General features: G+C 44.9%; 1 protein-coding gene across 1 annotated transcript in view; it reads left to right on the forward strand.

Moving 5' to 3' along the window:
* Window positions 1–26,303, forward strand: part of myo7aa (myosin VIIAa) — a 118,608-nt gene that overhangs the window by 33,172 nt on the left and 59,133 nt on the right. Inside the window, exons 12-21 of the mRNA XM_067985673.1 lie at window positions 1,260–1,470; window positions 2,556–2,691; window positions 4,914–5,020; window positions 12,840–12,977; window positions 14,669–14,827; window positions 15,267–15,359; window positions 18,652–18,746; window positions 21,174–21,258; window positions 22,520–22,738; window positions 25,615–25,722. Of these exons, the coding sequence (XP_067841774.1) occupies window positions 1,260–1,470; window positions 2,556–2,691; window positions 4,914–5,020; window positions 12,840–12,977; window positions 14,669–14,827; window positions 15,267–15,359; window positions 18,652–18,746; window positions 21,174–21,258; window positions 22,520–22,738; window positions 25,615–25,722 (1,351 nt within the window). The remainder of the gene's footprint in view (window positions 1–1,259; window positions 1,471–2,555; window positions 2,692–4,913; window positions 5,021–12,839; window positions 12,978–14,668; window positions 14,828–15,266; window positions 15,360–18,651; window positions 18,747–21,173; window positions 21,259–22,519; window positions 22,739–25,614; window positions 25,723–26,303) is intronic.

Genomic DNA, 26,303 nt, shown 5'->3' on the forward strand with positions numbered 1-26,303 from the left:
TTTTTTTCTTTTGCTGGTTTCTGCCCGAAAGGCCGGTCTGATTAACAGGCTGGCTCTCAGCCGGGCGGGAGAAAAGCCAGGAAGACTATGTGATCGGGTAAGTATTAGGTCAGGGGTCAAGGAGGGGTGGGGTCAGAGGTCGAGGGGTCGGAGATTGTGGTGGGGGAGGGGGGGTTCGTTGCAGGTAGGCTTGTTGGGCCTTGGGGAAGCACTCCTGCTCCTCCTGGGCCCACAGGCTATGCTATAAAGGCACTTACCTGCAGTTTGGGGCCATCTCGCCAACTCCTCATGTAGTAAGAAGGAGGTCTGGGAATCCCAGCCCCCAGAAGCTAAAATCAAGATAGTTTTGAAAATAGAGGCCCTCAGTCTTTTTTTTTTAAAAGCTTTTAATGTCTCCTCCGCTTCCTGAGCGCAGGTTGGTGGCCCGCCCCTCATCCCACCCCCGTGAAAACGGAAAATAGGCAGGTTTTAGATTTTTGCAGTTGTTACTGCCCCCAACCCACCCGTTTTTTTTTCCAGGCCAAAATCACGCCCTAGGAGCCTCGTCGGGAATAATACCAGCATAAAGTTGATGGGTCAAAAGGCCTGTTTGTGTCCTGTGACATTGGAACGTGGTGTTACTGGATTACTGATCCAGAGAATGTGAACTCAAATCCCACCATGGCAGTTTGAGAATTTGAATTCGGTTTGACACGTCCTTGAAGCTGTCAGGTTGTCATAAAAACCCAACTGGTTCATTTAACGTCTTTTAGGGAAGTAAACATAGGAACAGGAGTAGGCCATTCAGCCCCTGGTGCCTGCTCCGCCATTTGATAAGATCATGGCTGATCTGTGATCTAACTCCATATACCTGCCTTTGGCCCATATCCCTTAATACCTTTTGGTTGCCAAAAAGCTATCTATCTCAGGATTTAAATTTAGCAATTGAGCTAGTATCAGTTTGCGGAAGAGAGTTCCAAACTTCTACCACCCGTAGGTGTAAGCCTGCGGGTGACTCCAGTCCCACACCAATGCGGTTGATCCTTAGTCTCCCTCGGAAGTGACCTAGCAAACCACTCTGTTGTAAGATGGCGGCCCACCACCACCACCTCGGGGCAACTAGGGATGGGCAATCAATGCCAGCGATGCCCACTTTTTTTTTTAAAAAAAAAGTTTTAAAAATTGGCCAGCCATTCCATGTCAGCAATGTGATTGTGGGATAAGTACAAGTCAGATTCTTTTGAGAACTATTTTAATCGTATTCTCCTGCTTCACTGTAGCTTTGAGCAGCTCTGTATAAACTTCGCCAACGAAAACCTGCAGCAGTTTTTTGTGCGTCATGTCTTCAAGCTGGAGCAAGAGGAGTACAACCTGGAGAATATCAACTGGCAGCACATCGAGTTCACCGACAACCAGGATGCACTCGACATGATTGCGCTCAAGCCCATGAACATCATATCGCTCATCGATGAAGAGAGCAAATTCCCCAAGGTATGGGGTCTGGGTGTGGTATTGGATTTTTACGCAAATGGAAGGAGGTGGAGAAACGAAAGTTAGGATGAAGACATGTTGGTGCTACTTCTCCAAGTGTTCCTTCAACCTCATCTTCCTGGCCACTAAATAAATGCACTGAGCCTTTTAGGGTGGTCCTCCTCCCTCCTCCCTCCCCACCTCCTCAGCAACCAGCTCATACTGGACGAGAGTTCCAAGGCTCAAAGAAAACTGACTAAAACTCTTGTAAGCCCCCAACATAGATTGTACCTCTTGTAATATATCTCCCCTAAATCCATCATCAAGGGTATCTTTGGAAGATAGTAGAGGTTATTGCTCTCGTTAGCTACCTCATGCACTTGGCCAGTCCTAATGAGAACCTAGGTGATGTGGGTTGGCAAGCTATTCAATCATGGGAGACGTCAGGAGAAATTTCTTTACCCAGAGAGTGGTGAGAATGTGGAACTCGCTACCACAAGGAGTGGTTGAGGCGACTAGCATAGATGCATTTAAGGGGAAGCGAGGTAAAAACACATGAGGGAGAAAGGAATGGAAAGATATGTTGATGGGGTGAGATGAAGTAAATAGAGTAGGAGGAGGCTCATGTGGAGCATGAACGCCAGCATGGACCATTTGGGCCGAATGGCCTGTTTCTGCGCTGTAAATTTGTGTAATTCTATGTAATTAGTGCCAAGTCCAATCTCGTCCTTGGCTGATTCCCATGTCTTTCCAGCAAGGATTGTTGGATGGTGATCAGGAGCAAGAACCCTGGCTATGTTCCCCACCTCCTCAGCCCAGTAACTGGAATCCAATTGTTGTCCCACTACAGCAGCCCTGGCTAAGACCACCGAACCTGGCCCAGACCATGAACCTACCTGCTTTGTTTGGCTTGAGTTGGGCAGCAGATGAAACCACTGGGAGCGTCAGACTATTGAATTAAAGTTTCTGCAACATCACCCAAATTTAATCCCCAATAAACTGGGGGTGGGGAGTGCAACTGTTTTTATAGATTATATGTAATGTATTATTAAGGACATTGTGGTTTTTAAAGCTGACACAGTGTTTACAAAAATATCTCCTGACAGGGTACGGACGCAACAATGTTGAACAAACTGAATTCCCAGCACAAGCTGAATACCTATTACATCCCTCCGAAGAACAACTATGAAACTCAGTTTGGAATCAGCCATTTTGCTGGAATAGTCTACTATGAGACGAAAGGTAGGCTGCCATTGTCGAGCACTTTGGGGTAACAGTAGCTGCCATTGTGGAAACCGGAGCCCAAGAATAGCTCTGCTCTCCCACGATGTGCTTAGTGTAGTTTAATCTCTTTGCTCCTTAACCCCATCAGGTGTGGTATGTGACATCTCACTCTCACCCACCTTCACGGGTTTAACTTTTGGGAACGATAACATTTCGTAACGTGTAAATATCAGAAAAATCAGGGAGAAAGGGCTGTTTGGCCCATTAACGCTGTCCCTTTTTAGCCTTCTAATCACAGAATCTTACAGCACAGAAGGAGGCCATTTGGCCCATCTTGCCTGTGCCAGCTCTTTTTAAAAAGAGCTATTCAATTAGTCCCTTGGCCTTTTCAAGTTTATATCCAATTCCCTTTTGAAACTTATTATTGAATCTGCTTCCACCGCCCTTTCAAACAGTGCATTCCAGATCATAACAACTCGCTGCCTTAAAAAAAAAAAATTCTCCTAATCTCTGCCCTGGTTCTTTTGCCAATTATCTTAAATCTGTGCCCTTTGGTTACTGACCCTCCTGCCAGAGGGAACAGTTGCTCCCTATCTACTCATACTTTTGAACGCCTCTCTTAAATCTCCTCTTAACCTTCTCTGCTCCAAGGAGAATTATCGCAGTCTCTCCGCATAACTGAAATCCCTCATCCCTGGTATCATTCTGGTAAATCTCCTCTGCACCTTCTCCAAGGCCTTGACGTCCTTCCTAAAGTGTGGTGCCCAGAATTGGACACAATACTCCAGCTGAGGTCTAACCAGGGATTTATAAAGGTTTAACATAAATTTTCCCAGGCTTGCATCAATTGTGTTTCTACTACACTGCCTGCTGGATCCTCCCTGACCTCCATCGCCTTTTACATTGAGAACTTATGGTATTTTTTTTGTTATACTATGTTATATCCTGCCTTACTTTTGCGTTTTACCTTCAAATAATATTCCAGATTTACTTCAGCAGCACCTCCCAAACCCGCGAGCTCCACCACCTCGAAGGACAAGGGCAGCAGGTGCACAGGAACACAGTCACCTCCAAGGCGCACACCGTCCTGTCTTTGACGCATATTGGCCGTTCCTTCATAGTCGCTGGGTCAAAATCCTGGCAATCCCTACCTAATGGCACTGTGGGAGTACCGTCACCACACGGACTGTAGTGGTTCGAAAAGAAACCAACTCCTTCTCGAGGGGAACTAGGGATGGGCAGCGTATGCTGACCTTGCCAGCGACGCCCATATTCCCAGAACGAATCATTTTATTTTTTCTTTAAAAAGAAACTTAATTAAGTCATCTAATATTTTGTATACACCAAGGTTGTCCCCTCACCAACAAGGCCGTCTTTATTCCTTAGGTTTTCAAACCAATCCTTGTAGGTCATCCCATCCCTTGCACTTGAAATCACATTTGTTGTAAACTTATGGAGGCTGTTTCATGCTGTTGAGCTTAGGATTTTGAAGTTTTTACGGCTCAGGTATTCACACCCGTGAGGTATTCAGGTCATGACTGACATTATAAAGGGGCTGGAACAGTTCTGCAGTGTCAGAAAGTTCATGCTTTTTAAAAAAAAAATACATTCTCGGGATGTGGGTGTCGCTGGCAAGGCTGGCATTTATTGCCCATCAATAGTTGCTGTACTGCATGTGATTCTTTGCAGCTATTTGGTAAAGCTGAGTGGCCTGCTGGGCCACTTCAGAGGGCATTGTTGGGGGACTGGGTAAGGACGGCAGGTTTCCTTCCCCTGAAGGACATTAGTGAACCAGGCGGGTTTTTACGGCCACTTTCACTAGTACCAGCTTTTTATTTCCAGATTTTTTTTTTGTTAAACTGAATCCGAATTCTCAAACTGCCATGGAACTCGCGTTCTCTGGATTATTCGTCCAGGCCTCTAGGTTACTAATGCAGCAACATAACTACACTACCATACCCACATATGCTTCAGTGATTGAGCTGTTGTGACTTTGTCGTCACACTTTTTAAGGAAGCCTGTGTTTTGGGCCTTCTGAAGTGGGGGGGGGTCCAATACAACAGATCAAGTGTTCTAATCTGACGTGGACTTCCCATAAATGGCCGATTTAACGTCCAGAAGGAGGATACATATCCAGAGAAGCTTTATAACCAGTCCTGTTAGCGTAACTTGTCAGCATGATCCTGCCACTTGATGTAACCCTCCAAACCCTCATGTGTTTTTTTTTCTTTTTTTGTCAGGTTTTCTGGAGAAAAATCGGGACACGCTTCATGGAGATATCATCCAGCTGGTCCATTCCTCCAAGAATAAGTTCATCAAACAGATCTTCCAGGCTGATGTAGCCATGGTAACCAGCACATTTTTAATGGGAGGGGGCGAGGGGAAGCTTTTCTGTTTTGGTGCATTTATTTGTGGTATTTTAGAGCTGGTCTCCAATATTTAAAATTCTGCTAATATTTATACAAGGTAGCTCCATTCAATCAGTTGTTGTGGTAATAACGTTGAGGAGGGACGAGCATGCTTGTCTGGACTGACTCGATGGGTTCGATGATATGGTCCCAACCCTTGCCCAAATGTGGTGACCTTGTACAATAATGTGTGGTCAGCTCTGTTGAAGATGTCAGTGTTGCTAATGACTTGCTTGGGAGCATGTCGAGGTCGCAGGGTGGGATTTCCAACGGCCCCCAATGCTGGAAATGGCTGCTGATTCACTATTAGCACTGGGATTTATTTTTGTGGATCGAGTGGAGGAGGAGGAAGAGGGAAAGGTGAACATTTTGAGGCCCAAAGGTGCAGCTGAAGTAGAGCTGGGTGGCTCAAGTTGGGACCACTCTGGAGAAAATAAAAGATCCATAATCGTCCCCACACCTCTGCCCTCCCGGGCAGGTGATCGTTTGTTATGGCCGATGAGTGTTTGCCTTCTTGGGTGCACCATCTGTATTATGGGTAGCAGGCCTCAATGGAGCCTTTCTGAACCTTTTCATCCAATTGGTGTTCAAACTCCTAGGTAATTCTCACCAGTGTTTCACAATGCTTGGTCCATTGGTGATAGAGTAGGCCCCAGGCCCCAGTGCCTGGTAACACAGGGCCCTGGCACTCAAAGCCTTACAGGTCTCATCACCCTTTGTGGGTGCAGTATGAAACTTCCATTGATTCCAAATTATGTCCAACAAATGAGTGGTTTAACCCCAGTTCTCCTCCAGCGATACCAGATTTTCAAAGATGGCCGTGGCAGTTGGGGCTCTTGCAGTTCTCTTTTTGCTGCTTTTAAAAAAAAAACAATCACGAACATTTGCTTGAAAGGCTGACTGTACTTCAAGAGAACCTCCCAATCAGTTATCACTCTCCATTTCAGTCCAGATCCAAGGGTTGAAAATTAACCATCTATCGCTCTTCAGGGTGCTAAGCCAAACCAACTAAGTTGGAGTGGGTTCAATTATTTGTTTCTGGTTCACTCCATCTGGAACCTTGTGTCAATGCTCTAAAGTCTGCACAGTTTGTGCAGGTATCATTAATGTTGACCCCTTGATGTGTAGAGTTTATAGCCCTTAATTTTTTTTAATGCATTCTGGAGCTATGGGCATCACTGGCAAGGTTGACATTTATTGCCCATCCCTATTTGCCCCTCGAGAAGGTGGTGGAGAGCTGCCGCCTTGAACTGCTGCAGTGTTGCGTGGTGAAGGTGCTCCCACAGTGCTGTTGGGTAGGGAGCTCCAGGATTTTGACCCAGTGCTGATGAAGGAACGACTGATCTATGTCCAAGTTGGGACGGTGTGTGTGATTTGGGGGAGAAGTTGGAGGTGATGGTGTTCCCATGCACCTGCTGCCCTTGTCCTTCCAGGTGGTGGAGGTCACGGGTTTGGGAGGTGTTGACTAAGAAGTCTTGGTGAGTTGCGGCAGTGAATCCTGTAGATAGGACACACTGCAGCCACGGCGTGCCGGTGGTGGAGGGAGTAGATGTTTAAGGCGGTGGATGGGGTGCCGATCATTGGATTCACAATCATTGTTCAGCCATGTCACTTTCACCTAGGTTCCTGCAGGTCTAACAAAAGTTTCTCCAATTTATGAAATGTTGCTATGGTTTCCACTAACATCCCTCCTTTTTATATAATCTCATCTCAGCTTTTTCTTTTTCTTCTGCCCTGTTATAACATCTACCCTGAATGTCTGTCTGTCTCTCAGTTTCTCTGTGGCTATGGAACTGGAACACTGAGTCCTCCTTCAACACCTCTTCAAAAGGTAAAGAGTGTGTGTGAACATCAGGGCGGAATTGCATGAGAGGTTTCAAGGTCCTTTTTTTGTAAAGATTCTGCAGTGACTTCAAAGGTTGTCCTTTCACCTCCTGCGGGCTGTATTCAAACACTGCCCGGGCTAATGGGATGAAAGCCTCCCCTGTCTGCTGCCTGTAAGGGTCATAAGATAAATATGAATGAGGAAGGATATTCAGCCCAGTTTGGTTCATCCATCCAGGAAGACCCTCCAACCTTCTACCCCCGAGTTGTAGCATCAACTTTTTTCTCTAATAATTTCAGGCTTCTTGCTCCACTAGTTAAAATACAGATCAGCCACGATCAAATTGAATCTGGCAGAACCAGCTAGAGGGGCTGAATGGCCTGCTGCTATTCCTATATTCCGCTCCTCCATTCCATCAGTCCTAAATTTGTCAGTTACTACTTCGAACCTATACCCCCTCGTCCAACTCTCAATTTAGTTTGAAGTAATTTTCTGGATTTACTCTTCCATTTTACTATTTTACATACCTCTATAAGGTCACCTCTCTGCTGCTTCCTTTCATAGAACCATACAGCACAGAAGGAGGCCATTCAGTCCATCGTGCCTGTGCTGGATCTTTGAAAGAGCTATCCAATTAGTCCCACTCCCTACTCTTTCCCCATAACCCTGCAAATTTTTCCTTTTCAAGTATTTATCCAATTCCCTTTAGAAAGTTATTATTGAATCTGCTTCCACCGCCCTTTCAGGCAGTGAATTTCAGATCATAACAACTTGCTGTGTAAAATTGCTTCCTGATCTCCCCACTCTGGTTCTTTTGCCAATTATCTTAAATCTGTGTCCTTTGGTTATTGACCCTCCTGCCAGTGGAAACAGTTTCCCCTTATCTACTCTTATCAAAACTCCTTCATGGTTCAAGGCTGAAAACTCCAGGTTTTTCCAGTCTATAACTAACTAACTCACACCTCTAACACCATGGATCAATCTTGTAGCTCTTGCCTCCAAGGCTTGAACGTCTGCGGCCAGAACTGGACACGGTACGCCAGGAGTGGCCTGACTCAGCACTATCCAGTTTGAACATGGCTCGTTCTGACTTGTACTCTGCTATACAGATCGGCACTCTATTGACTTTGTTTGCTGCTCTGCATTGGTTGGATACATTGAGAATTTGAGTCTACCAAGACTCGTGGGTCTATTTCCACCTCATATTTGGCTATTTCAGTGCCATTCATGGAGTCCCTATTTTCTACCTAAGTGCTTATAGATGTCTGTTAAATTTAATGTGCCATTATTCTGCCCATGTACATATTTTTTCCAACTCATATATTTTGTGAATTTCTGAATCTTCACCCAGTTTGGTATTGTCTATAAATTTGACCAATTTGCATTGAGTGTCTGAATCCAAACCAGTGTTCTAAATTAGAATAATTAGTGGTCCCAATGCCACTCATTGGTTAATCAGCACATCCACACTGCTACATAACTCGTCCAAACAACTTCCCTTCTGTCAATTTCTTATCCAATCCCAAGATCTCCCCTGAATCCTCACAGCTTTAAAGGGGAAGCCGTATCGTCGACAACTCAACTAGTCTGATTAGTAGCTCGACCAGATGAGCACTCAACCCCTAACAGATCACCAAGTTAAATGCTGGGCCTTCCTGTGACACTAACTGGCTTATCCCAGTTGAATGAGTTTCTTCATCTCCAACAAGAGCCACAGTGCAAAGATGAGGTCTTTTTGCTGAGACGGTCATAGTGGGTGGAGGGTTGGTTGGAGGGGAGAGAGAGAAGGTGCATTTTTTTTTCTAGGGGTCACCTGGAAGATAATGTGGAGAGCTTCATCTCCAACAGCGCCACAGTGCAAAAATGAGGTCGTTTTTGTCTTTTGGTGAGATGGTCATGGTTGGTGGGGGGGTTTGGGAGAGAGATGATGTGCATGTATTTTTCTAGGGGTGGCTGGAAGATAATGTGGAGAGCTTCAGAGCTTCATGTTGGTAGTTGAGGAATGGGGTCAAGCTTCAATTCTGTTTCATGAATACCCGAGTGACAATTTGGAGATGTTCCTGGAGGTTTCGTTACATGACCTCCCGCTTCCAACCGTCCCACCCAGTCAAAAAACCTTTTTTTGCCCATCTCTAATATTTTTGTAGCTAATAAACAAAAGTGTTTCCAAAAAAAAAAACTTTTTTTTAATGCCCCTATGATTTCTCTCCTGGGTTGCTCACAGCATTGTCCAGGAGATTAATTTTTAATTCCTGAAGACTTCCAGGACAACCCTGGAGGGTTGGCGGCCCTATGTGTTACACCAAGAGCACCAGAGATGAAAATTTACCTCCATATGTTTAAACAGATTGCAGTCTGTCACTTTCATGATGAATATCTAGTGAAGAGAAGGCTAGGGGTGACCTAATGGAGGTCTTTAAAATTATGACAGGGTTCGATAAGGTGGATGTAGAGAAGATGTTTCTACTTGTGGGGAAGACCAAAACTAGGGCCCATAAATAGAAGATAGTCATCAATAAATTCAATAGGGAATTCAGGAGAAACTCCTTTTACCCAGAGAGTGGTTGGAATGTGGAACTTGCTACCACATGGAGTAGTTGAGGCGAATAGCATAGATGCATGAAAGGGGAAGTTTGATAAGTACATGAGGAAGAAAGGATATGTTGATAGGGTTAGATCAGGAGGGGTGGGAGGAGGCTCGTGTGGAACATAAACACCGGCATAGACCAGTTGGGCCGAATGGCCTGTTTCTGTGCTGTAAATTCTATGTAATTCTGTAATGTTGCTCTGTTTAGCTTTCCCCCCCCCTCCCCCATTCTGCGAACCCCATCTCTAAGCATATCGAACCTGTCACTTTTTTTCAGCAGCCATTTTCTAATTCGCTGAGCACCTAACATCCCAGCCAGCACCTTGTGCAATGAACGATGTACCTCCATAACTAGCTCCCTCTGCTGGAGAAATAATCCACGATAAAGGAAACTTCATTATCCGCATTCCAATTAACCAGCAGAATTTTCGCGGGACAAAGAGATTGCTTCATTGCACTGCCCGATAATGTTTGTTTTTTGTAAATTGCATTTCATTATTTTTCTTCTTTTATCAAGAAAGGAAATGTTTCTTTTCTTTGTATTTATACCTATCTCCATCTAGAGTGGACAAATGTAAGGAATCTTACAACGGCAGGTTATAGTCCAACAGTTTTATTTGAAAATCACAAGCTTTCGGAGATTATCTCCTTCGTCACCTGACGAAGGAGATAATCTCCGAAAGCTTGTGATTTTCAAATAAAACTGTTGGACTATAACCTGGTGTTGTAAGATTCCTTACATTTGTCCACCCCAGTCCATCACCGGCATCTCCACATCATGGCATCTAGCGTAGTGTTCAACCATTAATGGGCAAGACTAAAATTTGGGACTCCAGTTCTATTACAGTGGATAACGGAGGCCCCACTGAACATCACCTAGTTGTCCACTCAACTAGTCTGATTAGTAGCTCGATCAGATGTGCTCTTAACTCCCAACAGAGAGATCACCAGGTTAAATGGTGGGGCTTCCTGTGACTCTAACTAACTGGCTCATTCCCGTTCGTCATCTCCAACAGCGCCACAGTGCAAAAATGAGGTCGTTTTTATCTTTTGGTGAGATGGTCATGGTTGGTGGGGGGGGTTTGGGAGAGAGATGATGTGCATCTATTTTTTTCTAGGGGTGGCTGGAAGATAATGTGGAGAGCTTCAAGTTGGTAGTTGAGGAATGGGGTCAAGCTTCAATTCTGTTTCATGAATACCCGAGTGACCATTTAGAGATGTTCCGTTAACACCAGTAAGGGCTGCATCGTCACTGCAATTAAGTAACTGGAGATTCAGACTGGACCAAGTCAGTCCGCAAGATGAAGTTTGTAGAGTCTCTGTGAGCTGCTGAATATACTGTTTTGTACAGACTAGTGATTGGTGATCTACAAGCGCTACCCTCTTCCTTGCAGAAGGAGGGGAGCCTCTAAGGGGAAGCTAGATAAGTACATGAGGGAGAAAGGAATAGAAGGATATACTAATCGGGTGAGATGAAGTAGGATGGGAGGAGGTTCATTTGGAGCAGAAACACTGGCCGAATTGCCCTATTCTGTAATTTCTATGCGACAAAAAGAAACTGGTGGTGTGTCCAAACCAAAATCTACATTGTGTAGCTCAATACTGTAATTAAATAATACATACAAAATAATATTTTGGCTTACAGTATATGAGTAATTTGAGACATGACATGTGGTGAGTGTAACATGCTTGGGAGGAACAGGTGACTTTGGACCTATGGTTCCCCAAGCTCTCCACCACTGGGGGTTTTCCTCGCCTCATGTCTGGGTCTGTTGTTGACTAATTGATATGATGTGGAGATGCCGGTGATGGACTGGGGTGGACAAATGTAAGGAATCTTACAACACCAGGTTATAGTCCAACAGTTTTATTTGAAAATCACAAGCTTTCGGAGGCTTTCTCCTTCGTCAGGTGCTAGTGAGTGAAGGGTTCTAAAATCGCATAGCATATATTAGGCTGGGAGACGGTCACAGCAATCAAAGGTGTCGTTGGTGTTCAGACAGGTTAGCCACGGAAAACATTACATCTCAGTATACTGAATACACAATGGGTCAGATTACACAGACAAAGAGAGAAAGAGACCCGAAAGGCAGAGAGAGAGAGAGAGAGAATGAATGTCCAGTTGTATTAAAAACAGAACTTTTTTTTCCCGCTGGTGGGGTTACGTGTAGCGTGACATGAACCCAAGATCCCGGTTGAGGCCGTCCTCATGGGGTGCTATGATTAGTCAACAACTCCATTATCGTTTCATCATACGATTACCAGGATGGTAGAAGGTGAACTAGATGGACCCTGGTCTTTTTTCATCTAGCAAATCCAATGATCCTAAATGGTTTTTAAGATTTTGAATTGACTAACAGCCTATTCCATGTGGCACTTACAGATCGGGGAAAGCCTAAACCAATCAGAACCTCTCAATGTCCCACCTAAGGGGAGAGATGTTGCTGTTAAAGTTGCTTCTAACCATAATAAATCTAGTTATATTAACTGAGGGACATCAGTTATGTGGAGAGGCTTGAGAACTGGAGAAGCTGGGATTGTCCTCCAAAGCAGAGAGGGTTAAGGGGAGATTTAATAGAAGTGTTCAAATTGGAGGGATTTTGATAGAAAGGAGAGAGAGGAAAAACTGTTTCCACTGGCAAGGTGGTCAGTCACCAAAGAACAGAGTTAAAATAATTAACAAAAGAACCAGAAGAGAGATGAGATTTAAACACGGCAAGTTATGATCTGGAATGTGCTGCCTGAAAGGGTGGTGGAAGCAGATTCAATAGTAACTTTCAAAAGGGTATTGGCTATGTACTTGAAAAGGAAAAAATTGCAGGGCTATGGGGAAAGAGGGGGGGGGGGGGGAGTGGGACTAATTGGATAGCTCTCTCAAAGTCAGCGCACACACCATGGCCCGAATTGCCTCCTTCTGTGCTTTGATTTTTTTTTTTTTCCCTTTTTATGGTTTGGTGCTGGATTATTGGGGATCGCATCGACAATGTAGTAGGACAGCGCCCGGTTAGTGAACAACTTACAAGAAGGACAAAAGTATAGGAGGAAATAGAAGGGCAAGTGTTGGAATAAAATGAGTCCCGTTTTTGAACACGATACCATTCATGATTCCTGCACGTGACCATTTTCTGCTTGGCTTTTTCCAGTTTGGAGAAAGATTTTCTTTTCAGGAGGTGGGTGGGGGGGAAATTAAATGGCCCCCTCCCCTTTTTAAGTACTGAGCAGTAGTGCAGGAGTTAATGAAAATGACCTAGAAGGTCACTGCAGCAAAGGCTCCAAAGGAAAGTGTCTCTTGTTGTTTCATTGCTTCCTGTGTTTTTTTTAAATTCCATTGTCTTATTTTTTCCAGGGAGCGGAGACCAGGAAACGCTCGCCAACTCTCAGCAGCCAGTTTAAGCGGTCGCTGGACCTGTTGATGAGAACCCTCGGTGTCTGTCAGCCCTTCTTTGTTCGCTGCATCAAGCCCAATGAGTACAAGAAGTCCATGGTAGGAATCGCCAAACGTCTTTGGACGTGACGCGGTATTGTTTAATCTGTGTGGAAAATGTCAGAGGAGGATTGAAAATGTAAATCTCCAATGCTCGGGACAAATCAGCGCTCAGCTACTAAATAGGAAAGGAGTGGGTGGTAGTGGGGGGAGTGCTTGTTTTAAACTCGAGAGCTTGTGAGGAAAAGGCCTTGAAATCATATCGTTCACAGAGCAGGGAGTTCTAGAAAGAAGACAAACACTAGGAGATTTCCGCTGTGCACTGGATAAGCTCCAACGCATTTTATAATTTTGCTACAACTAGAACGCAAGAAAAAGAACCTGTGTCTCCATTGAAGGTGTTTTTGCAGCGGTAAAGATAAGTCGGAAATAATTGCCGTTCTATCTTGTTGAAAGGGCTTGCAGTGTTTCACACAGTGGCCTCGCTTTTAAAGTGTGGGGTGGGGGTAGGGTATGTGCGAGCCTCAAATCGGGCGGCCGTCCTGGCGATGTGCAGGCCTGGCCGACCCTTAACGACCCGGGCTTCATTTCCGTAAGTTTTTCTCCGACTCCCAAACAGGTCCCACTACCTGGCCAGGGAGCGGGAGGCAGCAGCCAGGGTCCCACTGGATCGGTCATCGGCAGTCAGTCAACTGGTAGTGGGGGGTGGGGGGAGCGCTCATTTTAACTGCCCTCTGCCCCCACCCCGCTCGGTTTCCGCCAGGGAGTGGGAGTTAAAATCTGAGTCCAGCTAACGATGGTGGTAACTGGGGAAGGAAAGTCTCAGTAAGCTGTGTCATGGCGTCAAGTGACCCCAGTGACCTGTTTGATTCTGACATCGTCGCTGCGCAATGGTTTTCCATTTTTATGATAAAAGGGCAAAAGTTGGTTAACAGCTTCCAAAGTACAAGTTTTTAAATGGAGCAATGTTTTCCATCTGGTCCTATTGTCTCCTCTTCACCTTCACGTCTTTCAGATGAGGCATTAAACCGAGGCCCTGTCTGCCCCCTCGGGTGGACGTAAAAGATCCCACGGCCACTATTTGAAGAAGAGAAAGGGAGTTCTCCCCAGTGTCCTGGGCCAATAATTATCCCTCAAACAACATCACCAATAAAAAAAGATTATCTGGTCATTATCTCATTGTGGGATCTTGCTGTGCGCAAATTGGCTGCCACATTACAACAGTGACTACACTTCAAAAAGTACTTCACTGACTGACTGCATAGGGCTTCGGGACATCCTGAGGTCATGAAAGGCGCTCTGTAAATGCAAGTCTTTCTCTTCCTTTCTCCTGAAGGTGACTGCTCATGCCAGGTATCCTTCCATGGCCACTGAGATACCATCCAAGTGGAGATCCATGTGAGTTTGGACAGTTATTTGACCATGAAAGCCATCGCTATCTGGCCTGTCCCTGTTCTCACCTGAAATCCACAACTACAAACTTTCCTCCAGGGATCACAGCATAGCGTTCAGTAAGAGAGGGAGTTTTGGACCCCTTGCTCGTTTTCCCAGCTATTCCCTATCCTGAGGCCCTGAATGATGCTGTGGCTGCGATCAGCTAACTGCACGGGAGGTGTGCACCTGGGGCCGCCTTGGTCCACGCGGCTCAGTTCCACGCTGTTCATTCACCCACTGAGCCATCAAAGACAGGAGGCTGAATTTCATTTTTTTTTAAACCGTCGTAACGTTGACCTCTTTTGGCGTCTCGACAGTTGTTCGACCGAGAGCTGTGCGTCCGCCAGCTGAGGTACTCTGGAATGATGGAGACCATTCGGATCCGACGAGCGGGTTATCCCATCCGTTACACCTTTGTGGAGTTTGTAGACCGATATCGAGTGTTGATGCCTGGGGTCAAACCAGCTTACAAACAGGTTAGTGCCAAACCTCCTTTATTCAAAACCTTTTTTTGTTTACTGAAGATTTGACTGGTCTCAATTTTTAAAAAAAATCTGAATATAGAAAGACTAATTATCCGGATGTGGATGTCGTCGGCAACTGGGTCTGATTGCCCAAGCCCTGAGGGTGTTCGACCTTGAACCTGCTGCTAAGTGTCTAACAAATAGAGTTCAGCCTTGTTTGATTTTTTTTTTGCAAACTTGTCTATTAATTTGCTGTTGGACTCCGTCTACTTTAATTACCTTTTTGATAACTCAGCTACTGATTTTTTTTTAAAATTATGAATTTGAGACCGGATGGAGGGTGGCTGTTCTGTTAAACCCCATGATATTAGGTGTTTTGTAGTTGAGTGAGAGCTTTTATTAATAAATAAGATTTCTCTTTTTTTTAAAAATGTTGCTCTCTGTTTCATAGGGAGATCTGCGTGGTACTTGCCAGCGAATAGCAGAAGCAGTCCTGGGACGGGATGGTGACTGGCAGATTGGAAAGACTAAGATTTTCCTAAAGGTTTGTGCACGTTTCCGTCTGGGGGGGCCGGGAGAGAGAGGGGAAATGCTGGGCAACCAAGTTAGAAGACCTGGCTTCCTTTGCAGCTCAAATTGATGGCACAAAAGCCTCCTCTTTGCCAGCTGTGAGAACCCTTCGTAGCACCAGCCTCCTGCTGCTTGTCCAGCTAGGACCAACCTACCCGTTGGAGCTTTGGCTGGCCAGGTTATCTGGCGTCAAGTGGGAAGAATCTCCACCCTCAGTGATGGGCCGGTTTCATTGGTGAGCCAGCATGGCTGGTCCATCAACAACAGTGCTCTGAAGTAAAAGAGAAATAACTTGCATTAATATAGCGCCTTAACTTTTTTTTTTAAAAAGAAGGTAACATTGAGCCTTTGACCAACAGGAGCAAATTGACCATTAAAAGAGAGACTTGCATTTATATAGCGCCTTTCACAACCTCAGGACATCCCAAAGCGCTTTTACAGCCAATGAAGTACTTTTGAAGTGTAGTCACTGTTGTAAAGTAGGAAACACGACAGCCAATTTGCGCCCAGCAAGGTCCCACAAACAGCAATGAGATAACTACCAGATAATCTGTTTTTAGTGATGTTGGTTGAGGGATAAATATTGGCCAGGACACCGGGGAGAACTCTCCTGCTCTACGAAATAGTGCCATGGGATCTTTTTACATCCACCTGAGAGGGCAGATGGGACCTCTGTTTGATGACTTGTAGACCTGCCTGGCTCGGGTAACAAATCATCATCTGCCGCAGAGGATTGAATGTTTTTTGGTCCTGAAGTTCTATCCTCGGGTGTAGCATCTTGAAGTCGTCTTAGCTTCCCTCTCCTCCCCACAGGTCCAGCTTTCTCGATCTAGTTCCTAGTGGGGCATAATTGCTGACAAATTGGCAGTGTCACACGGGTGGAAAATGGAAATGTTTCCTTGGTGCAATAGAATGTGTCTTTGAGACTGGGGTTAAGGTGTAGTGTTGGGGGACAGACTAGAAGCCCTTTGTGCTACATCTAGCCTGTGCTAACCTGAGCTGGCAATGCTCAATGCTAACATTGGATGCCAAAAGTGGATAAGTGTTACATTCCCCAGCAGCCATATCCCTTACCTTGAGCACAAAAGAAAAAAAAATAACAAAATATATTTGCTGTAAGGTATGGTTTCAATGTTTCTCCTCTTCACCCATGAAGCATTTCAGGGTCATTTTGACCAAGGAGCCCAGTCCTATATAGCCCTTCGCTGCCTGTCTGACTTTTGGAGTAAGCTACTCTCTCCCATCCCCTTCCTCACAAGACCTCCTTGTGGTCTAATTGAAGATTGAGGGAAATTCCCGAAATTGCTTGCTGTGGCAAAGAGTTGAAATACCAGAGGAAAGAAGATTTTAAAACTGGGGATTAAGGAACCTCTTTTGCACAAAGCGTGATTTACTTGTGTAATAGGAAGCCATTGAAGGAAACCACATGGATTTAAGAGGCAACTAGATGCATTACTGGAGAGAGAGAGAAAAGATTGAGGGATATGATGAGAAGGTGGGTAGGGTGGAGTTGAGATCAATCAATAAAATGTCAGGTTTGTTGGGCCTCGAAGCAGTGGCCGCTGTCGTCGTCTTCATTCCAACAATTGACCAGGGATAAGGAGGGTTCTGGGGAGTGATTCTTAGCTGGGAACTCGCTAGTGAGTAATCCCACAGATGAGGAATTATTTAGTTGTTTTCTGCCGAGATCTCTGCGCTCCTCCAACTCTGGCCTCGTGCGCATCCCCGATTTTCATCGCTCCACCATTGGCGGCCGTGCCTTCAGCTACCTAGGCCCTAAGCTCTGGAATTCATCCCCTAAATCTCTCCCCCTCTCTACCTCCTTTTTAAGAAGTTCCTCTAAAACCTACCTCTTTGACCAAGCCTATCCTAATATCTCCTTATGTGGCTCTGTGTCGAATTTTGTCTGATAATTGTCCTGTGAAGCGCCTTGGGACATTTCACTGAGTTAAAGGCGCTATATAAATGCAAGTTGTTGTTGATGTGACAGTGCTGAAATCGGTGGCTGTCTGTTGGAGAATATCACAGTTCCCCCATTCAACCACGGGTGGGTTTATCAGGAATCCTCAGCTGTTGCTGTATCAGGAAGCTGCTTTTGTTTTTTTTTGTTGCTGAGGGACAGCAGGAGAGCTGGGCTTCCTGTCCGGAAACTCCGGGTCTTCTGATGGGATTTGGAGATGACAGTGAAGACTGCGGAAGGTCATAGTCATGGAAACGTAGGGGAAGCTTGTGGGTGTCTGCTGAGATTGTTTTCAATGCATTTTTCGGAGTATAATCAAGTAGAATGGGTCAGGATTGGGAAAAGTAGAACGGGGAAAGTGAAAGTTTTAAAAAGTTTGACTGCATTTTGGCTATTAAAGGAAAAGTGCTGATTTCAGTGTAGAGTTGGATTTACTTGTATGTCTAATGTGCATTTCAATCCATATTACTGTCCCCTCTTCTCTCCTTCCCCACCTCCCAGTGTCTCAACTCGACTATTGGATGTAAAATCTCACACTGAGACAAGGCTCTGTAGGACCAGGCAGTGTTTCCCCATAAACTTATTTGGCCACTTGTGTGTGGAACAAATGGGAGAGGAGAAAGCAAGGTAGACTATTAGACTTCCCTGCAGATGGCCTAGGCACTAATCTGACCTTGGGCTTCGGTACAGCATCAAAGGTTGGGTCATTCTCAGTCAGGCCACTAGTTGGAGCACCTCATGAAGGTGCCTCTTGAGAGGACCTGTAACGCTCCTGTCAGCCAATGTGGGGGACACACGGATGGCGAGGTGTGGAGAAATCCTTCAGACCAAGACCCAACCCCCAGCTCTCAACCTAACTGCAAAGGGCCAACAGGTGCTCTCCTCTAGGAACAGAAGAACAGGAGTAGGCCATTCAGCCCCTCGAGCCCATTCTGCCATTCAATGAGATCATGGCTGATTTGTGTTTTGAAGTCCATTTACTGGCCTTGGTTCCATATCCCTTAATATCTTTATCTATCTCAGTATTGAAATTTTCAATTGACCTACCCTCAGCAGCTTTTTTGGGGCGAGATAGTTACAGATTTCCAGATCTCCCATGATTCTGGACCAGTCTGTTGCCTCGACGGCAGTAGGAAACGTTAGATTTTGGCAAAGATCTCGGCTGTTGGAAAGGGAGATACACTTCTCCCCACAAGTGGGTTGTATTCTGGTATCCAATTGAGCTGTAGCCCCCTCCTTAAATAGGATTTATTTGGTGAGCGCTGGATTTTTTTTTTTGAGCACGTATTTGTGTTTTTTGTTTCAGGATCACCATGACATGTTGCTGGAGATAGAAAGAGACAAGGCAATCACAGACAAGGTCATCCTCATTCAGAAAGTGGTTCGCGGATTCAAGGACAGGTAGGGCTCGTCAGGAACTGGAGCAGCTCGGCTTCATTCACAGGGCCCCAGATTTATGGAATGCTGTTTAGTGGAATGCCTATCAAGTGATGCAGTCCAACTGACCTTTCGGTGCAGAAGGAGGCCGTTTGCCCATTATGCTGGAGCTATTTGGTATAATCCTGTTACCCTGCTTACTATTGAAGGTCAGCCAGCAACTTCTAAAGAGTTTCCAATTGGTTATGAATGTGAAACGAGTGAATAATGCCTGATTGGCCTAAGTTTGGGCGAATGGGGGAGGGAGCGTATGATCATGTGACGACATCGTGTCTCTCTCTCTCTCTCTCTCAATCTAACTTCAAAGCCCTGAAGAACCTATGGGCTTTAATCTTAATACATTAGAATCTACTGTATCCCAAAATGATATTTTCTGAAAGAAATCAATCTAATTTGCATTTGAATGAATCAATACTAACTGCCTCCATCGCCTCCCTAGAGAGCTGGTTCCATAGATTCACCACTCCCTCATTGAAAAATAATATTTCCACAAGTTTTGAATTTTCCCCCTTCAAGCGCAGGCCGTGTCCTCTGGTTCTACTGTTCTGGACAAGGTGAAATAGTTTGTGGTGGTCTACATTACCCGGTCCCTTTAGAATCATATCACCTCTCAACCTCTCTTCCAGTGAGAACATGCCCAATTTACATAATCTCTCCATCCCCTCAATCATTCTGGTTGCTCTCTTCTGTATCCTTTTCAATAGCTGCAATATCCTTTTTGTATTGTGAGTGCAGTCGCACCAATTATTTTTAAAGTGGCGGGATTACCTCACTGTTTCTGCTCACTATTAACCTTTCAATGCGCCCTACTGTCTGATTTGCTTTACTCACTCCTCAGAGCATTGGAGTTAATTAACTGAGGTTTGGAAGAGCATGAATCATTTTAAATGTGAAAAGGCTAATTCACCCATCGATCCTGCTCCTTCCACCGTTCACCCCGTCATGAACTCCACTCCATCCATTGTAACATGAGGGGATTTCAGTCTCTGATCCGTAATTACATAGAATTACTTAAAAAATTATTACAGCACAGAAATAGGTCATTCGGCCCAACAGGTCTATGCCGGGATTTATGCTCCACACGAGCCTCCTCCCACCCCTCTTCATCTAACCTTTTATAGGCACACCTTTCTGTTCCTTTCTCCCTCATACTTAACTAGCTTCCCCTTTTTAAATGCATCTATCATATTCTCTTTAATTACTCCATGTGGTAGCAAATTCCAGTCTCTAGGTTTAAAAAAAAAAGTTTCTCCTGAATTCCTTATTGGATTTATTAGTGACTATTTTATATTCATGACCTCTAGTTTTAGATTCCCTTGCAAGTGGAAACATTTTCTCTACCTTTTACCCTATCAAACCACCTTCATAATTTTAAAGACCTCTTATCAGGTCACCCCTCAGTCTTCTCATTTCCAGAGAAAAGAGCCCCAGTCTGTTTCTGATAATTCTAACCTCTCAGTTCTGGTATCATCCTTGTAAATCTTTTTTGCACCTTCTCCTGTGTCACTGTATCGTTTTTTGTTCAGCAAAATTCCACAATATTTTGCTGCACCTCTCCCCTCAAGAACTGCACTTGAATTCCAGCTAAGATAGAATGGAGCAATGTCTCCTCTCTGGCTGTAAGGGTTTGCGGAATTTAAATCGGGAAGTCTTCGTTCACTCCGTAGTGGGCACAAAATTCTCCCTAAATTATCTCGCGCTTACTGAGGTCATAAGCTTAGCTAATGTGGGAAGGTTTATCGACTCCCTTATACGGTGGATGCTCGTACGAGGCTGGGATTGCATAGATGAGGCAGATTAAAAGAAAGAAAGACTTGCATTTATACAGCCCCTTTCACGATCACCGGACGCCCCAAAGTGCTTTACAATCAATGAAGTATTTTTGAAGAGTTGTAATATAGGAAACGCAGCAGCCAATTTGTGCACAGGAAGCTCCCACAAACAGCAATGAGTTAGTGACGATCTGTTTTAGTGATGTTGGTTGAAGGATAAATATTGCTAGGAAACAGGGGAGAACTCCCCCGCTTATCAAATAGTGCCATGAGATCAATTGTATCCATCTGAGAGGGCAGACAGGGCCTTGGTTGGTGAAAGATTGCACCATCTGATAGTGCAGTGCTCCCTCAGCACTGCACTGGGAGTGTCAGCCTAGATTTTGTGCTCAAGTCTCTGGAGTGGGACTTGAACCCACAACCTTCTGACTCAGAGGCGAGCGTGCTACCCACTGAGCCATGGCTAACACCTTAGATTTAAAGGGAAGCTTACTGTACAAATAGCCCATACTGTACCAGTTGAGAGCTACCCATGTATGGTAATATGGTATTGTGCTGCAGTTTTTTTTTAAGAAACCAGTTAGATTCTGGATTTTACAAATTTCAAAATCTTCCACAGGTCAAATTTTGTTAAAATAAGAAAATCGGTTATGTTGATTCAGAAGTATTGGAGAGGGTATCAATGCCGGAAGAGCTTCAGTGCGGTAAGTTAAATATTTCACATTCGTTCTTGGTCTTATATATAGAATGCAGCTTCCCCTGTGGATAGGGTTGCCAACTCTGGTTGGACGTATTCCTGGAGTGCTGGTCATGTGGGATTTGCCCACAGTTTGTAAACATTGTTCCATTTACCATTTTATAAAAGTTGGGTCCCCTGTAATTGAGTGCTTTTGCTTACACAATAGTATTTAAACAAAAATACAAGAACAGTTAAAGGATACTCACTTTTTGTATAAAAGTGTACTCTTGTGTATTCTGTATTTTTTGTAACCATCGTATCTGTTGCAAAGTCAAGATTAGTAATGCACACCCTCACTTTTAGACTTGCGCTAAGTTTTCAAAAAGAACATCAGCCCAAGTCATTTTCCGAAATTTACACAGAATTTTGCAGCACTTCTGGAAAGAGAGAACTGCTGTGTTTCTCTCTTCAAAAGAGAACAAGCCCAACTTCCTTGGTTACCTTTTTATACCTTGGATTCCTGATAGCTGAAGTTATCTTTGATGCTTTCCCTTTTGAGACAAAGCTCATCTTCCTCCGATTAGGAGACTAGAGCTGCATCCTTCAGATGGAATCTCTCCAGGGCCTCTGCAAAGTAGCATTTCATCCCTCTGCTCTTGCAACCCTTTCATGTTTTTTTAAAAAAAAACTTAAGTGGTAGATTTTTACAAATCACAGCACAGAAATTCACAGGTTGAGACCATGCATTGGGAATTCTGGCCTGGAAGTAAGTTGTGCCCTGCATAATCTTCTGTTCACTAGTGCCACATAACTCACTACCACAAGGAGCAGTTGAGGTGAATAGCATAGTTGCAATAAATGGGAAACTGGATATGCACATGAGGGAGAAAGGAGTAGAAGGATATGCTGATAGGGTTAGACGACGTAGGGTGGGAAGAGGCTCGTGCGGAGCATAAACACCGGCGTGGACCAGATGGGCCGAATGGCCTGTTTTTGTGCTGTGGATTCCATGTAATTCTATATCTTAAGGACTGGGACGTGCAGTTGGTTAAATACTATCCTATCGCTGCTGGGACCTGACCACTTTGGTGAGGAATTATGGGGACCGTGTCTATTTTGGTCGTTAAGGTCGTACACGATACCAGTTTGGATGGTCTCTGCCCTAGTGAGTGAGCATCCTCACCATAATGAATGGCCGAGCCGATGCTAAATTATCAGAGTGCGGAAATCAGAAATTACACCACGTATCCGTTGTAACGTTTGTCTGCACTTAAAACCTTGTTCAGATGAGAATTGGATTCTCCAGGCTGCAGGCCCTGTATCGATCCCGTAAGCTCTGCACGCAGTATCACTTCGCCCGCAAGAGGATCATCATGTTCCAGGCCCGCTGCCGAGGGTACCTGGTGCGACGAGCTTTCCGACATCGCTTCTGGGCAGTGATCACCATCCAGGCCTGCGTTCGAGGCATGATCGCACGCAGACTCTACAAGCGGTTGAAAGGAGAAGTGAGTGCCTTTTTATACAGCAGGGGTGTCGACTTGAAAGATGAACCGGCGCCTGCCATTGTATAAAACGTAATCAGAAAGAGCTTGCATTTATAATGTCAGGGTGTCCCAGAGAGCTGCAGGGAATGCAGTGAAGCTTACTTGCTGTTATGGTGCGTGGGAGCACTGTCTTCCCCCAAGTTCCCTCCCTAGTCTCACACTATCCTGACTCGGAAAAAATATCGCCGATCCCTCATCGTCACTGGGTCTAAGTCCTGGAACTCCTTACCTCTGAGCACTGTGGGAACACCCTCACCACATGGACTGCAGCAGTTCAAGAAGGAGGCCCACCACCTCAAGGGGCAACTAGGGATGGGCAATAAAGTCCGTCTTGCCAGCAACGCCCACATCCCAAGAAATAATTTTTGAAAATGTGGGCAAATGCAGCAGCTGTCCTGCATGCAAACTGCAATCAGTTAAAAGGGGCAGTTAATCTATTTTTGGGCAGGATGCTAGGAGAACCCCCCCTTCTCCATCGAATAGTGCAGTGGAATCTTGGGTAGACCGGGGACTCGGTTTAGTGAAAGGCAGCACCTACAACAATGCAGCATTTCCCTCAGTACTGCTCAGGAATTTCAGGCTACAATTATAGAGCTGATTTTTGCAATCCTGGTGAAGCTGCAGAGCTTGGAATGGCAAGTTGCTAACCGAGCAGAAGGTACGCTCTGAACTGACTGCCTGTGATTTCTGGTGTCAACTCCTTTTTGAATGATTAGCTCAAGCCCCTAGCCCTCGTACAGGCCACTCACTTAACGAGCTGTACAAAATCTGGCTCGCAGCTCAAGTATAAAAGGAAGCGCCCACTTAAAGGTAAGTGGTTGCATATGGGGGCAAATGCTTTTTCAGCCTTTTTATAAAGGTTCAAGATTTAACTATTTGTCAGCTTTTGCCAAGGCTGTAGGAATGGGGCGGGGAGAAGATGGGGGGGGGGGGAAATATTTATCGGGCAAAGAAAACTGAGTCTGTGGTATGGGAAAGCAATTGATTCCCTGTTTGGCAAAGAGGGTGTGGTGCAGTGTGAGGTGGGTTGTCTTATTTGAAATCTGGAAATAAAAAGCTGATATCCGTAAAAGTGACCATGAAGCTGTCGGATTGTTGTTAAAAACCCAACTGGTTCACTGTATCCTTTTTAGGGAAGGAAACCTGCCGTCCTTACCCGATCTGGGCCTGTATGTGAATCTAGTCCCACACCAAAGTGGTTGCTGCATAACTGCCCTCTGAAGCCACTCTGTTGCATCCAGGGCAACGAGGGATGGGCAATAAATGTTGGCCTTGCCAGCGATGCCCATATTTAGAGAATGAATAAATTAAAAATAAAAACCAGGGCACCTTCCCAAAAGTGACAACGATGCACGACGCCAGCTAAGACTGATCAAATTTACAATGCAGAAATAGACCCTTCAGCCCATTGTGCCTGTTCTGCTACTAGCCCTTCAACTGGAGCCATCTACACCACTCTTTCCCTACATTTTCTAATTTTTTTTTGAGTCCTTCTACATATCTATAACTTCTCATTCCTGGTATCATTCCAGTGAATCTTTGCTGTCATTCAAATCTTTCCTTTTTTATAATGTGGTGCTCAGAATTGTTTGGTTAGGCCGCAGTTGAGTGTTGCAATGTCTTGTAAAACTCAATGTTACTTTCTTGCTTTTTATATTCAATGTGCGAATGTCTGAAAGCTGGATTAGGATCGTTTTCTTTTTTTTAATGGCCTTTTCTATCTGCGCTCCCACTTTTTAAAGATCTATGTATTTGCAAACCGAGATCATGTTCTTTGTTAAATGTCTTGCCATTGAAGCATCTTGTAAACGAGGAGAGACTGTTCCCACTGGTGGGAGGGTCCGTAACCAGAGGACACAGATTCAAGATAATTTGCAAAATAACCAGAGGAGAGATGAGGTGAATTTTTTTTTTTAACGCAGCGAATTGTTATGATCTGGAATGCACTGCCTGAAAGGGCAGATTCAATAGTAACTTTCAAAAGGAATTGGTTATATAATTTGAAAAAGAAACATTTGCAGGGCTATGGGGAGTGAGACTAATTGGATAGCTCTTTCAAAGAGCCAGCACTGGCATGATGGGCTGAATGGCCTCCTCCTGTGCTGTATGATTCTATGATTTAGGGTGTGCGTTGTCTCACTGTGGCTTTTCACAGAACTGTGCTACTTCGCATCTCTATTAAACTGCATCTGCCACCTATCTGCCCGCTCCACTAACCGGTCTGTCTTATTGTTGTCTCCTTTGTTATTAGTTAGATTGATATTTCCCCTGATGTAGCAGTCTGGATCATTTGCCTGTACAGTACATGGGTGCATCTACAATGTTCTGAATCTCTGGTGCCCGGTGACTCGGGTCAAACTGTTGAGTTGAAATCTCCTTTCCCTTGCAAACCTGTCCCCCTATCACTTGTTTGTATCTTTGGATAGCTGACTGACTTGGCATATGCTCATCAATGGTGACTTAGAAAGATCTAGTGCAGTAGTGAATGCAGACCTTTTTCTTTCTACTTGAAAAGGGGCTATATAAATATCTTATTCGATTGCCCCACCTACAGTTTTTGATCCCTTCCTTTGCCATGACAGTTAATTCACTGCTGCATCAAAAGCAAAATACCGCGGATGCTGGAAATCTGAAATAAAAACAGAAGATGTTGGAAATACTCAGCAATTGAGGCAGCGTCTGTGGAGAGAGAAACAGAGTTAATGTTTCAGGTCAAAGTCCTGGAAGATGTTGAGGCTTCGTCTTTCGTCAGAACTGGAAGATGTTGAGGCTTAAAACGTTCATCATCCGTTGATTTGTTCGGTCGAAATTCACCCTTCTGCATTTTCCTCTGACAGTATCGTCGACGGCTGGAGGCGGAGAAGCTTCGTCTCGCTGAGGAGGCGCGACTATGCAAGGAGATGAGCGCCAAGAAAGCCAAGGAGGAGGCGGAGAAGAAACACCAGGTAGGTCGATTGAATGATTTTGTTCCAGTTTTCCATGACTGGAGAGTGTATCTCAATGGCATCTGGGAGGTGGATCGTTTAAATCTTCGATGTTATGTGAAGGTATTTAAAAAGATAGCACACTTTGGAGTGTTGGCATCTGCTTTGAGGTTTGATTCCTGGCCTGGTCAGAGTTAGACGAGAATGCTACAATTTTCTTCCGGATTAAGGAGAGTAGGAGTGGCTCAAAACTCCTGGTCCAGCGATCCTTTCTAGCAAATGTGTGACAATCTAGTCAGGACAGGTTCAGTCTCTGTAATATTGCCCATCTCCACCCCTGCCTCAGCCCATCTGCTGCTGAAACCCTCATTCATTCTTCTGTTACCTCCAGACACAGCTATTCCAGTGCTCTCCCGGATGGCCTCCCTTCTTCCACCCTCCGAAAACTTAAGCTCATCCAAAGCTCTGCTGCCCCATCCTAAGTTGCACCAAGTCCTGTCCACCCATCACTCCCTGTGCTCGCTGACCTACATCGGCTCCCAGTCCAGCAGCTCCTCAATTTTAAAATTCTCACCCTTGTGCTCAAATCCCTTCATGGCCTC

Source organism: Heptranchias perlo, chromosome 6 (assembly GCF_035084215.1).
Source record: "Heptranchias perlo isolate sHepPer1 chromosome 6, sHepPer1.hap1, whole genome shotgun sequence".
Classification (NCBI taxonomy): domain Eukaryota; kingdom Metazoa; phylum Chordata; class Chondrichthyes; order Hexanchiformes; family Hexanchidae; genus Heptranchias; species Heptranchias perlo.